Below are 16,723 nucleotides of genomic sequence, written 5' to 3'. Positions count from 1 at the left end.
CAATTTTTTTTGTAATTTGTTTCAGAAATAATTGGACTTTTTTTTTTTTAAAGGTAATGATTGTGATTGCAAGTAAACTTGCCCAAGTGCATGTAATTGCAAACAACTGCAATTGCAAGCAGTTAAAATGCTTTTGGTTAAATTACTTTGTCCATCTAGATCCTTCTGGTTCATATTGCGCTAGGTCATAGGCCAAAAGTCAGTCTATTAACTCTACTCATGAGAGCAATCTACTGCAATCAAAATAATAAAGGCAATTAACACACCATTTTACAATGTACACTCATTATCAGGACTTGTTCAAATGTCTGTATGTGCTGTTAATGTCACTGTCCTGGCAGTGCGGTGGGAAACAAACCAGGATCTTAGAATATATAGTTCTAGCATTATTGTTATTTGGATAGGAAGCGAAAAATTTCTACATTTCTTTGAGCATGAAGTTTTGAACACAAGTGTGAGCACAAGTAGAACACAAGTAGAGTACTTGCACTATAAAAGCATGCTATGTGTCATATGTAGGTCAGAGTGATAAAGTGAATGCTAGTTTGTAGAGCTGAGAGTGCTGATCTGTCAGAGCCCGAAAACTGTAAGATGTTGTAGCGACCCATTCATAATTAATGAAAGAGAGTGGGATACATGAAGAGAAAGAGATGGGTTGGGTGTGTTATTAGCTGACTAGACAGTTTTGTAGCACACTAGAACCTAGTTTTCCTTGTCCATATGTGAAGCAAGCAGACAGACCAGTCTGATCTCAGTTTTAATTGGTCAGCACTAACTGTGAATATGTTTATGTGAGTATGGGCAAAGTCTTCTCCCACTAGTATGGTTTGAGGGCAGCTGGCATTGTATTTGCACCACAAGTAGGGCTTTCGATATTGTAGCTATGTGTGGCGCATGATGAAAGGGCATATTTGTTGTCCGTATCGTTCCACACACCCCCTCTCTTGTGTAGCAGCTTGCAGCCTTCTGCTTCATGGCATGTACAGATGTTTGGATGTAATGGCTACCATCAATGTGTTGCCCTGGTTATTCAGTGTAAATAGGCCCTTCCGGGTGTCTCACGTCGATGTGACGCATTTTAAACCTCGGGGTAAAAATAGAATTTTGCTAACAAACTGCCTGGATGTGTTTGTGCTTTTTGCATGTGTGATGTTGGTTCATAATAGCCTCCATTCACAAGCCATGGGATCATTTAGACAGCCTGTATTAGTGAAATGAATACCGGAGAAGGCCTGTTTCAAATAAGAATCAGGCATTTTTCCCTAATCAAGCAAAACCAATGAAGGGGTTTATTTGTTTGCATGGTGCAGTTTCTCTGTGAGACCCAATCCAGGACCTAACAAGGCATATTATAAATAGCTATTTCTCTATAACAAATGGCTTAATTAACGGCTAAAGAGCATTCTGCATACAAAAGTTACTGTGTTGTTTGGAGTGTTATGTACGATTCTATTGCACCATATCTCATTGTTGTGTTTTTGTCCACCACTGTCCTGGTACTACGATAACCAGAAACTGAGGCAATCGTAGAGGATATGCGCACAAACCAAACATTTGGTTAGTTATATATAAGGTATGAGAGCATTGCATGCCAATTCTGCCTACCTAGGGTGAATTTGTCAATGGATGTAGTTCAATCGATGGAGATTCATGTTTTCTGATATAATTCAATGCACCTATACAGTCAACAACTGATCAAACAAAAGCAAACAGAAGAGTGCAAGTAGTTCTAGTGGTTCATTAGCTAGCCAAGGAACATATACTAAGTAATAATACAGAGTGAATGAAGATATGAATACTGTGGTATTAGAATATGGTGGCTGTGGCTCAGTTGGTAGAGCGCGTTGTTCACTAATTGTAGGGTTGGTGGTTTGATTCCCGGCCTGCATGACTCCACATGCAGTGTCCTTGGGCAAGACACTGAACCCCAAGTTGCTCCCAATGGCAAGTTAGTGCATTGCATGGCACCTCTGCTACCATTGGTGTGTGAATGGGTGAGTGAGACACAGTGTAAAGCGCTTTGGATAAAAGTGCTATATATGTGCGGCATTTAGAATAGTGGGTTTTCATGGGAGACGGGTATCAGAAGTGGAGAGTATTTGTTTGGCGGCTGAAATTGTGCTTATGCTTAGAGTATCAAAAAGCCTACCACTATCCAGCATTCATTCGTTCATTCATTTATTCATCGATCACGAGGAAGCACTTTATCCTGGTCAGGGTAGATCAGGAGTCTATTTCAGGAACACTGGGTATGAGGCAGGAATACACGTTGAATAGGACGCCAGTCCATTGAAGGGGACCTAGGGGTAAGTTAGCAAAACTCCTCATAGACAGTAACCCATGCTCAGGATTGCCACTGTACCAGCCTTCCAACCTGTACTACCCAGCATGTATTACAGAAATGTGCCATACAACTATGGGGAAATCCCTTCTGCAGTCAACCAATCCGTATATCTTGGAAGAAGATGCATTTTTTTCTTCATTGAAGACATAACAATTGTTTTAGGGAGGTTGTAGCTCAGTGGTTAAGACGTTGGACTTCTGATCGGAAGTGAGATTGTGCGTTCAAATCCCAGCACTGACAAGTTGCCACTGTTCGGCCTTCGAGCAAGACCCTTAACCCTCAACTGCTCAGTTGTATAAATGAGATAATTGTAAGTAGCTCTGGATAAGGGTGTCCGCCAAATGCTGTAATGTAATGTAATGTTTTACAAAATGCTAATGGAGCAGCTAATAGCAACTGAGCTAATCAGCCAGGCTGACCTTCCCAACTTGATTGTAGTCCATCAAAATGGACTTCCACCCTCCATCTTTATCATTTTTTTTTTATGTTTCCAGCATTCAAACTAGAAAAAAAATGACTGTAAGAGGTGAGTAGACATGTTCACACCAAATGTACTGAGAGTTACTGAAAGCATTTATTTAAGTTTCTGTTGAACATGGCAGCTGGCTATTTTTTTTGTGTGTGTTTTTACATTGTGTAATTCTGCGGCAGTCAGTATCTCATGACTTAGTCCTCGAAGTCAGTTGTGAAATCAGTTTTTACTTGGCTGAATTACAAATGTCTTGAGGGTGCCAGTTTTAGTACAGAGGAAAAAAAAAAAAAACAGTTTCACTCCAGTTTCACTCCACAATGATGAAATGCTTTTCAGGAATAACATTAAAGCCAGAGAGATATACAAAGAAAAATGTAGCTATGAATTACATGTACAAGGGTGTATGTGTGTTTTGGGTGGAGTAGATTGGTGGTTCTGGGACTTTGCCCTAGGTGTTTTCACATCAGAAATATTCACCTGAAAACTGCCAAACTGACTACCAACTCTGCATGAACAACTTCTCTGTTTAACTATGATCATTAATCAAAAACGCTTTCTCTGTTGCAACCTTACAGACAAAAAACCCCCCAAAACAAACAGAAGACAGACGTGGTTCTGAGTGTGTGTTTACCAGTTCTGCTTCTGGAGTCCACCTGCACTGCACATTGTAGCATTTTTTCCTTTCTAACATACCTGACTCGTTTATGAACAAGGCTGTGGGTGTGTTTGGGCAAGGGAAACATTTGCAGTGCCTCAAGACAGGACTTGGAGAAACACATGGGTTTGTGCAAGATGCTGGGTAACAAGTGTAGGTTCCAGTGACCCTTTAAAACCCCCAAACAAACCTAATGGTCAATCTGACCCTCCCAAACATCAATTTAATTCAATTTGAGGCGTATAGTGCTTTAACAATAGACATTGTTCCAAAGCAGCTTTACAGAAATTAGATTGAGAAGATTTAGATTCCTAATGAGTGAGCCAGAGATGTCAGTGGAAAGGAAAACTCCCAGAGGACAACATTGAGAAAAACCAGACACAAAAGGGAACCCATCCTGTTCTGGATGATACAGAATAATGGGATTATAAATTGGCATTAAAAACGATCAGTATACAGTTTTATACTATAAAGTCAAACAGTATTCATTTAATTGAAGAATCTTTAGTGAGAGTGTGTGATTGTGTCCTGCAATGGGTTGGCACCCCATCCAGGTTGTCCCCCGCCTTGCACCACGAGTTCCCTGGGATAGTCTCCAGGCTCCCCCGTTATATTGTTATATTTGAATCATAACGATAAGCCACAAATATAGTAAACTACACATTTACAGTTTGACTTAAATAAATAAAATTAAAGGAGTTATTTGAATTACAAAACGATATGCAAAGCCTACCTAAAAAAAAATAAATAAAGTAAAAATGTAAAAATAAGACCAATTACACAGGACCTGGCAACCCCGCTGAATGCCTTGAAGTGAGTTACCTAAAAACTATTCTTCCCCTAAACCATTACAGATGCCCCCTGCAAAATCCTCTTTACCCACTGACATAGACTTTGTGAATAATTTATTGACTTTCTAATTATATCTGAAAATAATGCTGCAAGAATATGCAATATTAATGCTGTATTTTTGGAAGACCATACCAAACCTCCGGTTGGTGAAAAATAAACTGACATTGTGACTACTTTACACAATCTCTAGCTTAATTTTAGCAGTCCTTTTTATGTCACCAATATATTTTTTGCAGTATCTAGCTGCAGCACAAAATCCTTGTTTAGACAATGTAAAACACTCTTTCAAAATGAAAGTACGCTATTTTGTAACATTAGCTACCTAAAACATACAGAAAGACTAATTAACAACTAACAATCTTTTACATAACATTAGTGCTAGCTACTTCACCAACCCTTTAGCTGACTTGCTAAGTTGGTGAAGTGTTTTATGCTAGAAAGCTAGCTAATTTATTTATCCTTAGCTAGCTAACCTAGCTAACTTAGTTATCACGGCAATCAAAAACAATAGTAATCTAACAAACGTTTGCTAGCTGTATGTAACATTTGATTACAGGATATTTCTCGAATCCTTTTTTACATTTTTTTTTTTTCGAAAGTTAATTGATTCATTTAAATTCCTTTCCATTAACTGGAGTTAACGCCAGCATTCGCACATTATTTCTCTCTAATTATTATCTGATATACACTATAAGATAAAGAAAAGAAAAAAAAAACGTACACTAACATTCAGTTTCAATTGAACGTCTGATTTTTTTTTTTGCTGTTTTGTTTGTTTGTTTGTTTATTTTTGCACAGGCGTAGAGTTTAATAGACTTAATTACATTTATAATTCTTGAATCTGGTTGGTCAGAAGGTGTTGGTCAGCAGCTCTGACAGTAGTTGCAGCTGCAAGGCAAATCATTATCATTATAAACATTATGTACTGTTTATATAGTCATAGCTGCATCACTTGTATTCACTTGTATGACTTGTATGCTGGACAATCCCCAGTAATCTAAGCCTAATAATAAACAATTTTTAAAAAAAGTGTTATTATGTAACAAAGAAAATGGTATAATCATTGATATGGTGAAGTTTGTGAAGATGTCTTGAGTGTCGGTTCTTTGTAACAGTCAGTAAATTTTCCTCCACAAGAGACTTCAGGACAGGCGACTTTCAGGTTTCCGTGTAACAGACCGAGCTGCATTTTTCTGTCTTATTAACGTCGAGAGAAACAAACAAGAGAGGCTGGTGTGGGAATGATTGAGTGTATAGCTGTTATAACATAGGTGATAACAGGAACTAACTTGTCTTGCGGACATCCCAAAGCATTAAACGTAACTATAAATGGATCAAATTTAAACCTTGACGTTTTTTGATGAATAAAATAATGATTGGCACTGCAGTGGTATAAGAGGAGCAAAACACTTCAGGGTTTTCTGTTACAGGGAACTAATGACGTTTGTATTGGTCCGCCGTCGTTTATAATTTTCCTACAAGAGCACACCCTGAAGTGTTTTATTTCTTATGTATTTCTAAGTGAAGTGTGGTGGAACTTGTTGATTATCTGAGTGCATCAGTGTATTCATGATCGTAATGTGCTTAATGCAGTGCAACTGTACTTCACTCAGAGTTTTTAGATAATGCAGTGCAACTGTACTTCACTCTCAGTTCTTGTGTCTATACACAAGGATCGATCCTTTAATGAGATAAACAAAAGCACTGTCCGCACAAACACACACAGAAAATCAGATCAATGTGGGCGACCTTTCCAGCGACTCCCAGTAAACGCTATTATCCACATTACTCCTCTTCCATCTTTTCTGGCATTTTCTCCTCTGTTTCTCCCCCCGTCCTCACTCTCAGTTCATCCTCTTGTGTTTCCTCTCCAGTTTCAGCGTGTTCTCGTCTTGCCATCATCATCATCCATCTCTCTTTCCATTTCCTTCCTTCCTTCCTGCCTGACCTCTCCTCAGGAAGTCTTTAAAAGCTTATTTGCTTATTTATTCATTCACTTAATTTTGTTGTTTTTCACTTATGATTCTTTCTTTCTTTCACTCACATTTCTCTCTCTCTATCTCTCTGTCTCTCTCTCAAGTTCACTCAATTTAATTCTAGCCTGCTTCTAGAAGCACAGCATTTCCACCATGAATTGCACTTTGTTATAGTTATTCATTCATTTATCCCTCTTTCTATTACACCTCTTTCTTTCTTTCTTTCTTTCACTCAAGCTCACGCAACTAAATTTGTAGTGATTTATTAACTTGTAAGTCATGCCTTATATGAACTTGTCTTTTTAACCTGTCATATATAGTACTGTAATTTAAAAAAGTACAGAAATTTTAGGCACCCTATTATTTTTAGTACAAAATTTGTTATAGATTTTTTTATGTTATGACTTCTACATTATCGAATCAGTACAAAAAAAAACAAACAAACAAAACAACACACATTTTAGATTCCCAAACATTCGTTTTCCAGCACAAAATTAAATGTTACAGAAAAATGTTTGTATGTCAGGAAAGAAAGCAGCATATTAAGTGGTAAGAGACACTTTTCAGACAAAAAACACAACGAAAGCCGCTGGATTGTTCTTATTTTGCTGCAAAAATAAGAAGCGAGTGCGACAGTCAAAGTCTCCAGAAGAACCGTGTCTGGTTCTGCAAGATGCTCAATAACACTTACAGCTCATTTCCTTATAAAACCGCACTAATTGTACTGGAGACTACTATTTTTATTTTTTTTCTCACACCAAATATTGACTTTGATTTCTTTATTACTGTTCCACTGTTGCAGTGGATCTGCAGTCAATATACAGTATACACACACACATTCATGCACTCATTCACATGTAGGGCTGATTTAGACTGATTAGGAGGTGGGAGGAAACCGGTGGACCTGCAGGACACCCACTCAGATGTAGGGGCACATAGCCAACTCGACAGCCCATTATTATGTTCATGATGACGTTTGTTATTATTTTATGAATGAATAAATCAAAGTCTACATCACAATGTCTCTGTTTCTGTGCAGGTGAGACGTACTCGGACAAATACAGTTACACGGACAAGTGTCAGACCTGTACAGAGTGCACCGGGCTCATGCGCATGGAAACGCCATGCACTGACTCAAACGATGCTGCGTGTGTGTGTGATTATGGCTACTACATGAGTGACGTGACGGGTGGCTGCGAGCCGTGCACAGTGTGTCCACGTGGTCATGGGGTCTACGTGCGCTGTGAGCCTGACCGTGACACGATATGTGAGCCGTGTGAGGATGACACCTACTCAGACCAGGAGAGCTCGCTGGATCCCTGCTTACCCTGCACCGTCTGCAACGATGGCTCAGAAGAATTAGAAACACTGAGGGACTGCTCGCCCATAGCCGATGCCTTGTGTTATGGTGAGAGACGTATACTGTATTTTCCAGACTATAAGGACGATTTCACAACGTGGTATGTAGGCTGTTTGAATCAATCCCTGGTGTGTTTATTCAGTTAGTGCACTTTGTTTGGTCTACAGCAATCTACCTCTAAGGCAAGCTTAGTGACAGTCAGCGCAGAGTATTTCAGTTTCAAGGGCATTTCGGAAATGTATACAAATATTGAATTCAATTTAAATTTATTTGTATAAGGCGTTTGACAATGGACATTGTCACAAAGCAGCTTTATAGAAATATATAAATTCCGGATATAACATATACATTACTAAATTGATCCCTAATGAGCAAGCCAGAGGCGACGGTGACAAGGATAAACTCCCTGAGACGACATGAGGAAGAAACTTTGAGAGGAACTAGACTAAAAAAAAAGACTGACACCGGATAGTGCAATTGTAAATAATTTCCTTTCTGTAACTGTGTACTATCTAGTCAAAAAGTGCAATTGTGTAACCAAGAACTTGTGATCTTATGAGAAACATATGAATATGAGCATAAGAGTTATTTCTGAATTCATTATAGTTTTAAATTGAAGTCTATTTTTTTTTTATCATCTTCAATGGTGGTGACTCGACTGGAAAACAACAAACATCTCATGTGACCATAACTGCTGTACATCTGAAATTCTTAGCTCCAGTTCTGGAGACCACAGCAGTGAGTGGTGAAGAATGGATTGATAATTACCTGATGAGTCAGATGTTAGAGCAGAGAAAATACAATGATGTAGACCAGAGTGGGTCACCAAGCCTAGCACTGAGAAGGTTTTGTTTAGAGGGTTAAGTGATTTGACTACAAAATATAAAGCAGTGTTTTTATATGTTTTTTCATCTCATGAATTTGGCATACTATCAGTTTCATTCTATCAAGCAGTCTGTTCAGGATTTTGCAGAATTTTTTTGTGATTGTTGTGGCCAGAACTGAAACTTGCAGCGTATTTTTGTGCCTTTTTTTTTTTTTTTTTTTTTTTGCATAAAAACTACTTGAAATTTCAATTGCACAAATAAATTTTGCAGTGATGTTTGCTGGTAAATGAGACTTTTTAGCTGTACTCATGTTCGATGCATGTGAATCAAAGAGTGCTTTGGCTGAATGCCTGTCGTGATGACATCACATGAAGCGTCTTGGCCCAAATCTGCGGAAAATCTGCAAAATCTGCAAAATCACAAAATCCTGGAGGGACTGATCAAGCAACTGACGGCATGTTGTGATTATTTTATTATATAACAGTCATTTATTTCAAAGTATTTTATTCCTCTTTTACCACAGTACAGCCAAAGATAACATTTCTTTAATTTATTAAACAATGATACATCACACTTAGGTTATAACAGCTATAAACAGTTGTTCCCTCACATGCTCTTAAAGTTAATAAGACAAAATAACACAGCTTGAAACCACAAAATGCAACATCCTCTGTACTTACTTTCCTTTTTGCGATAAAAGAATAAACGTGGATTAAAATTGTCCTAACCCCTTTAACACCCTCTCTAAGATAAAAGCAATTGTTTTCTTCACATTTTTTAAAAATTTCTTTCTGGCAATAACAACAACTATCAATGTTTATTTTTTTAACAGCCCCCAAATTTTTTTTGTATAGGCGACTTATTGTCTATTTAGTATCAGCCATAAGTCACTTCATGGTAAAAGTATAAATACATTTACCAAATACCAAAAACGTTTAGAAAAAGTTAAATAAAACCCATAGCTGGATGTCTGGAGTGACTTCCTGTAAGGTGGCCAACTTAAAAGGTACAATGTTTTAAGACACGTCAACATTTAATGAATGTTTCCAACATAACATACCTAAACCGAGTGGTAGAGATGGATGAGTTAAGTTAAACACTTTTTTCAATAAGATGTAGTGACTCAAAATGTGCTCTACCAAATGGTTGAGAAGAAGGTTAAAGAATGCTTCACCATATCAATGATTATACATTTCTTTACACCTTTTAAATCCATTTATTAGTAGTGTATAATAGATTATACAAGTCCCTGTGAATTAGCTGTTACTATAGAAACAATAGCATACTAGAAGGAGTAATATAAACCTATGATTAGTCTTGCAGCCAGCACTCTTGTCAGAGTTATGGTAAATCAATCAACACAATCTGACCAGTCAGAGTCGAGAATTCAACAGAGCTGTCGTATAAAGAGTAAATTATCACATAGCAGTGTAAAGCGCAGTCAAAAAGTTCACTTGAGTAAATGTACTCGTGCTTAAAAAAATGAAGTAATCGTTTGTGCAGTCTTTGCAATAACTACACAAATGATTCAATATAAAATAACACAAAATTATTTAAATTAATCAAACCCACTTGACTAATTATTAATATGCAATGCACGTTAATGAAAGTTCTGCTCTGTAAAATGATGAGGATGGAAGACAGGTTTAGATATACGAGGGTGAGTCAAATGAATTCAATTTTTAAAAAATTGCATTGTTTATTGCAAATAGACCTCATTTTACATAATCTCCATTTTGTGCAATTCAAGTCTTCCAGCGCTGAATGAATTTTTTTTTATTCAATTCTAATTTATGCTGCACTTTTAAGCTTTTCAGTTGACTGAACCTCGTAGATTTAGTCATTTTTTTCAGTCAATGTTTTCATCCATAAATTCATTCATCTCAACAGCTGTCTACCTTATTGCGACGTTTGATGATTGAAATATCAGGGTAAAGGAAGGCCTCACTACAAATAAAGCAATTATTCATTTATTTGTAACCACTACTCTTACAGCCCATTCAAAAGGTAACTTTTATAAATGTCAATGAATAAACTAATGAACAAATACTCTATGATGTAAACTAACATGGGAGAACAATCTGTGTCCTAGGTAGGTGCCAGTACCAACATGTTTAGTGATGCAAAATAAAATAGCATAATTAATTGTAAATGTAATTAAGCTAATGCATTCTTTGGATGCTCCAATTAGGTTTACTCCTCTACGTCACAAAAAAGAAAAAAAAAAAATCCATAAATTCTCCTGACAGTGTTTGCTTGACTCGGGTTCAAGGGTTAATTAGGATCACTTCATCATGTGTCTGTTCTAGCGTGGCAGGTGAAGAGTCAAAGTTCAGATATGCAGTTAATGCAAATGTGGTCAGCAAAGCAAGACGGTTTAAGGAGGTCAAGTCCAAGTGCTGGTACTACTCTTTCATAAAATAATGTAAACAGTACTTTTACAGAGTTTGATGGTCCCTCTCTTGCTTATTCGCACACACACACACACACACACACACACACACACACACACACACACACACACACACACACACACACACACACACTCCCTCCTCACACACACTCACTGACATGCCTGAGGTGATCAGACATCAGGACGTACCTCCTAAACAACAACGCACTAATCCAATAACACGGCCTATAACACACCCCGTCCATCTAGAGAATCTGCTTCTGTTGGGTGGGCTTGTATTTAGTTCTCACTGTCCCCATGAAAGCATGGCAATTTTGAGTGCTTTATTTGCCTGTTATGGTTAAATTGAGGTGAAACCCCATGAAGATAGTAATAAAAGAAAATCTATACAGCTAGTAAAACAGTACAAGATAATAATAAAGTGTGTGTGTGAGTGTGTGTGTGTTTTATATCTTGCTGGGGACCAAATGTCCCTATAAGGATAGTAGAATCAACAGTTTTGATCTTATGGAGACATTTGGCTGAGGAAAACAGCTGCATTAATTATTATATCAATGGAAGGTCTCACAGGGATAGTACGACAAAATTGTGTGTGTTGGCATGATTATTCCTGCTAACTACCAGGCTGAATTTTATGCTTTGAACTCAGGGATCCAGTTTGCATCAGCTGCTGCTTCAGCTGTCAGTGCAGCTGACTGTGCTCTAATCTCGATGAAGAGTAAATCAGAGCTGCTGTTTTTGCACTGGGGCTTTATTCTCATGCAGGTGCAAGTGTAGTAATCTGTTGTGTAATTCGGGCATACTGCTAATTTGGCTGGGTAAAATCCAAAATTTCCCATTGCTCATCTAGCTTCTATTTTCAGTAGAAATGAATGAACCTGAGCTGACGTTGGTGTGATAGCCATCATTTGCTGATGTAATGCTATTTTTTTCTTCTCTGGTACACTTTCGTCCAAATTGGAACTAATATTACTGCTCACTGGGACTCTGTTTCAGCACAGGTGCCATTGTCTTTGTTTTGGGCTATATGTGGAGGAAAACAAAAGCTGCTGTCTTGGCTTCGGCTTTTATGGAAACGGACACAAAGCTGCTGATTCATCCTTAGGCTCTATGAAGAGGGACAAAGACCTGCAATTTTTTGCTTTGGACTCTGTAATGAAGGATAAAGAGCTGTTATTTTTGCTTTGGGCTCCATAATAAGGGACAACAATCTGCCTTTTTTTGTAGAGGGATGTAGAGCTTCTGTTTTCACTTCGTCCCATATACGGAGGAGCATAGAGCTGTAGTTTTTAGAGACATAGACCTGATATAGACCTGATATTTTCTTTGTATTTTATAGAATGGGACACAAAGGTGTTTGTGCTTTGGGCTTTATAGAACAGGACATAGAGCTGCCACTGGTTTGGGTTTTCTGAAGAGACATAGAGCTTGCTTTTTGCTTTGGTTTTATAGAAAGGGACATAAAGCTGCCTTTTGCATTGGATTTTTTAGAAAGGGACATAGAGCTGCCTTTTGCATTGGATTTTTTAGAAAGGGACATAGAGCTGCCTTTTGCGTTGGGTTTTATAGAAAGGGACATAGAGCTGCCTTTTGTGTTGGGTTTTATAGAAAGGGACATAGAGCTGCCTTTTGCATTGGGTTTTATAGAAAGGGACATAGAGCTGCCTTTTGTGTTGGGTTTTATAGAAAGGGACATAGAGCTGCCTTTTGCGTTGGGTTTTATAGAAAGGGACATAGAGCTGCCTTTTGCGTTGGGTTTTATAGAAAGGGACATAGAGCTGCCTTTTGCGTTGGGTTTTATAGAAAGGGACATAGAGCTGCCTTTTGCTTTGTTTTTTTTTAGAAAGGGACATAGAGCTGCCTTTTGCGTTGGGTTTTATAGAAAGGGACACAGAGCTGCCTTTTGCATTGGGTTTTATAGAAAGGGACATAGAGCTGCCTTTTGCTTTGTTTTTTTTATAGAAAGGGACATAGAGCTGCCTTTTGCGTTGGGTTTTATAGAAAGGGACACAGAGCTGCCTTTTGCGTTGGGTTTTATAGAAAGGGACATAGAGCTTTTGCATAGGATTTTCTGAAGAGACATAGGGCTGCCTCTTGCTTTGGACTCTATAAAAAAGGTGTGCAGAGCTACCATGTTTGTTTCAAAGTCTATGGAGATAGACATAGAGCTTCCATTTTTAGAGCTTTGTGCTTTGGGATTTAGAGCTTGGACTGGGATACTATCAGCTGCTGATTTAATTTGGCCCCTATGGAGAGGGATAGTGAGCCTAGATTTACTCTTACTGGGAACTGGCCAACAATTGTAGAAATACTTGCTGATTTTGTTAATCTTCTTCTATATTTAACTTATAGGGTATATTCCCATGAACAAATGTGCTTACGTAGTTGGCTTTGACACTGCAGTGAGATGTTTTCAGCATTTTTCACAGCAGAGGCAGCATTTGGTTTCAATAGTGAGCTTGGCTGTGAGCTCCAGTGTTGGATGAAGAGACTTCCTGGATTTAGTACTACTATTCCGGTACATTCCAGAAAGGCTTGAATTGGATTTGCATTTGCTAGCTGTGCCACATGGCTAGTATATATGTGTGTGTGTGTGTGTGTGTGTGTGTGTGTGTGTGTGTGTGTGTGTGTGTGTGAGTGTGTGTGTGTGTGTGTGTGTGAGCATTTGGCCACCTGCTTGTAGTGGAGATGTTAAGTGTTATCTGTGTACAGATGGAGGGCATAAATCAAGGAGGCTCTATAAGTGCAAGTCAATTTATTGAGGCTCAGTAAGGAACACACACACACACACACACACACACACACACACACACACACACACACACACACACACACACACACACACACACACACACACTTCATTGGCAGATGTTCATTTGCCTTTGATCACATCAGTCCATATGTCTCTGTCAGGAGAGAGAAGAGACAATTATTGCAAGAGAAGAGAAGACTGGATAAGAGAAGAGAAGAGAGGAGTGGAGAAGAGAAGAGAAGAGAAAAGAAGAGTAGAGAAGAGAAAAGAAGAGAAGAGTAGAGAAAAGAACAGAAGAGTAGAGAAGAGAAAAGAAGCGAAGAGTAGAGAAGAGAAAAGAACAGAAGAGTGGAGAAGAGAAAAGAAGAGAAGAGTAGAGAAGAGAAAAGAAGAGAAGAGTAGAGTAGAGAAGACATTTTTGTTTTATTGGTTAAGTGACTTTTTAGGTTTTCTTTTTTCTTTTAAATCTTTGTCCATCCTAATAAAATAGGTGTACCTAATAAACGTAGTTTGTATCAATTAAATGTTCTATAATTTGCACATGAACAACCCCAAAGGTTCACACTTACATGATGTAATGAGTCAGGAGAGATCATTAGACCAGCATGAATCAGCTCACACCACTATTGTGTGCTTTCTGTGGTCCACTCTGACTAATTTACAATCTGTATGTACTTTTATAGTCCAGTACAATGAAGTATTGTGATTGGGCTGTATAACCCATATGCACACACACACACACACACACACACACACACAGTCCCTGATGTTTTTGAACAGAAGACCACCCTGAATGATACATACAGTGAAACATCAGCGATGACCTCATACGTGACATTTACAGTCGCTTTCATTCTTATTTTTCTCTCTTCTCTTCTTTTTCCTCTTACAATTACTCTCGTCTGGACACTCACGCTCTCTCATGCTGGCTGGCTTGCTGATCTGCATGTGCTTTATTTAATAGCAAGTTGGTGACAATGGATGGACACATGCGCACACACACACACACCCACACCCGAACATGTGATGGACCTTAAAATGAATGAATGAATGTGTGTGTGTGTGTGTGTGTATGTGTATGTGTGTGTGTGTGTGTGTGTGTGTATGTACATTAGCTCTCTGCCTTAAGTCCCACTGGCAGTCTCTCATCTATCTCCTCCTACATTCTCTTATTTAATTTAAAAGTTTAATTCCACTTTCCTGAACACAGTTATTGACTTCTGAAACACCCGAAGCTCTATTTCCTCTGTTTATTTTAACCATACAGCTGACCACACATGCTAAAGTTGTAGGAAAATAACAATTTTACAATCAAATGCTCTTATTTTAACACACTACTGTATTCTCCATCACCTTGATATTTCCTTTAATTTATTTGTAATTTCCAGTAGAAGTTCCCAGTAGGACTGATTTGATTATTTTCTTATATTACTCTGTGATTTATTTACTGTATTAATTAAGTACTCATGACTATTGGAATGGGGGCGGGGAGTACGATGGCTTAGTGGTTAGTACGTGTGCCTTGCACCTCTGGGGTTGAGGGGCCGATTCCTACCTCCACCGTGTGTGCATGGAGTTCGCATGTTCTCCCCATGTTCTTCGGGGGTTTCCTCCGGGTACTCCGGTTTCCTCCCCCAGTCCAAACACATGTGTTGAAGGTTGATTCACATTTCCAGATCATCCGTAGTGTGTGAATGTGTGTGCCACGAGTTCCTTGGGATAGACTCCAGGCTCTCCTGTGACTCTGTGTAAGATAAGCGGTATGGAAAATGGGTGGATGGATGGACTATAGAAATGAAACGAAATGATCAAAATCAGCTATTATATTTATGAACCTGGTGGGGCGTGAAAAGGAAGGCAAGAAAATAATTTTCGAGAGGGTGAATGAGAGGAAACCAGAAGAGAGACTTAAAAGAAGATAGATAGAAATAGAGAAATAGAGAGAGATGTGCTGAGATGTTCACACTGCAGGGTCGATACAGCTGCTGGGGTTTCTGTCTTAGCATCAGGTTTCAATCTGTGACCTCTATCAGTGGCCATTACTGCCGCATACACACGTGCGTTCACACACACACACATACATACATACACACACACGAACACTCAAAAGGCTACTTTTGGGAATGTGCTATTAATAGTGTGTGTTTGTGAGAAATTTACATCAGTCACTGTAGTGCAGTGTAGCATTGTGTATTATTTCATGTCACAGCGTTGTGCTTCTCAGCTATGCTCATGACTTTTCATTCTACATTTGTCCACTCCATTTTTCGGACACTTCATATTTCTTCTGGCTCTGCTGTTTCCAGCGTTCGGTGAAGCGCTCTCACTTCCTGTCTATCCCTCTTGCCATTGAGTGCTTCGTTCTTTTTGTCTTTTCTGTCCTCACTTCATTCTGTCTTTCAGCCTAAGCAGACAGTGGGGCTGATGCATGAATCACTGAGACTTTGTGAGAGAGTCTACGTGTGTGTGTGTGTGTGTGTGTGTGTTAAATGCCTGCTGCAGCGTAATTACTGCAGCTAATCAGAACACTTAACAGCAGCGCCTCTGTTCATTTACTCCTTCACCCGCTCCCCCTCGCTCTCCCCTCTCACTCTATCCCCTTCATTACACTCTTATCGCGCGCGCACGCGCACACACACACACACACATATGCATTTACACAGGGTGAGACAGAGTGAAAGGGACAGTGAGTCTGTGTGTGTGTGTGTGTTTGAGTGAGAGAGAGAGAGAGAGAGAGAGAGAGAGAGAGAGAGAGAGAGAGAGAGAGATGCAGGGATACAGGCCATCCTTTCTGCCAGATAAAGGGAGCATTATAAGGTTGTAGCCCTCAGACCCCTCTTGGTAAGAAGAGCTGTAAAGATGTGAATATAAAGCCTGCTCATTAAAGGGGACGCACGGTTAACGAGCGCTTAAAAAGTTGGCACTGAACCCTGAAAATATCGAGCTGAGGATGAAAGAGGAAGAATGAAAAAAAGAGAGAAGAATTTAATAGCTTTTCACCCAAACCACTCTGGCCCCGCCTTTTGAAAACAGACGAGCTGTTTCATTTTGTCTATACCAAACTTTAAATTA

General features: G+C 38.9%; 2 protein-coding genes across 4 annotated transcripts in view; one reads left to right on the top strand and one right to left on the bottom strand.

Annotated features, from left to right (window-relative positions):
• The window catches only part of ngfra (nerve growth factor receptor a (TNFR superfamily, member 16)), a 50,816-nt gene that overhangs the window by 12,823 nt on the left and 21,270 nt on the right, over positions 1–16,723 (top strand). For all 3 annotated transcript variants that reach the window (XM_017461254.3, XM_053675528.1, XM_053675526.1), the window contains exon 3: positions 7,339–7,707. In XM_017461254.3, coding sequence (XP_017316743.1) covers positions 7,339–7,707 — 369 coding nt within the window. The remainder of the gene's footprint in view (positions 1–7,338; positions 7,708–16,723) is intronic.
• selenow2a (selenoprotein W, 2a) overlaps positions 1–16,723 on the bottom strand; it is an 84,092-nt gene that overhangs the window by 53,676 nt on the left and 13,693 nt on the right. The window lies entirely within an intron of this gene.

This window comes from Ictalurus punctatus, chromosome 2 (assembly GCF_001660625.3).
Source record: "Ictalurus punctatus breed USDA103 chromosome 2, Coco_2.0, whole genome shotgun sequence".
Classification (NCBI taxonomy): domain Eukaryota; kingdom Metazoa; phylum Chordata; class Actinopteri; order Siluriformes; family Ictaluridae; genus Ictalurus; species Ictalurus punctatus.
Note: the sequence above shows the minus strand (reverse complement) of the source record. Positions and strands in the feature narration are given on the sequence as shown.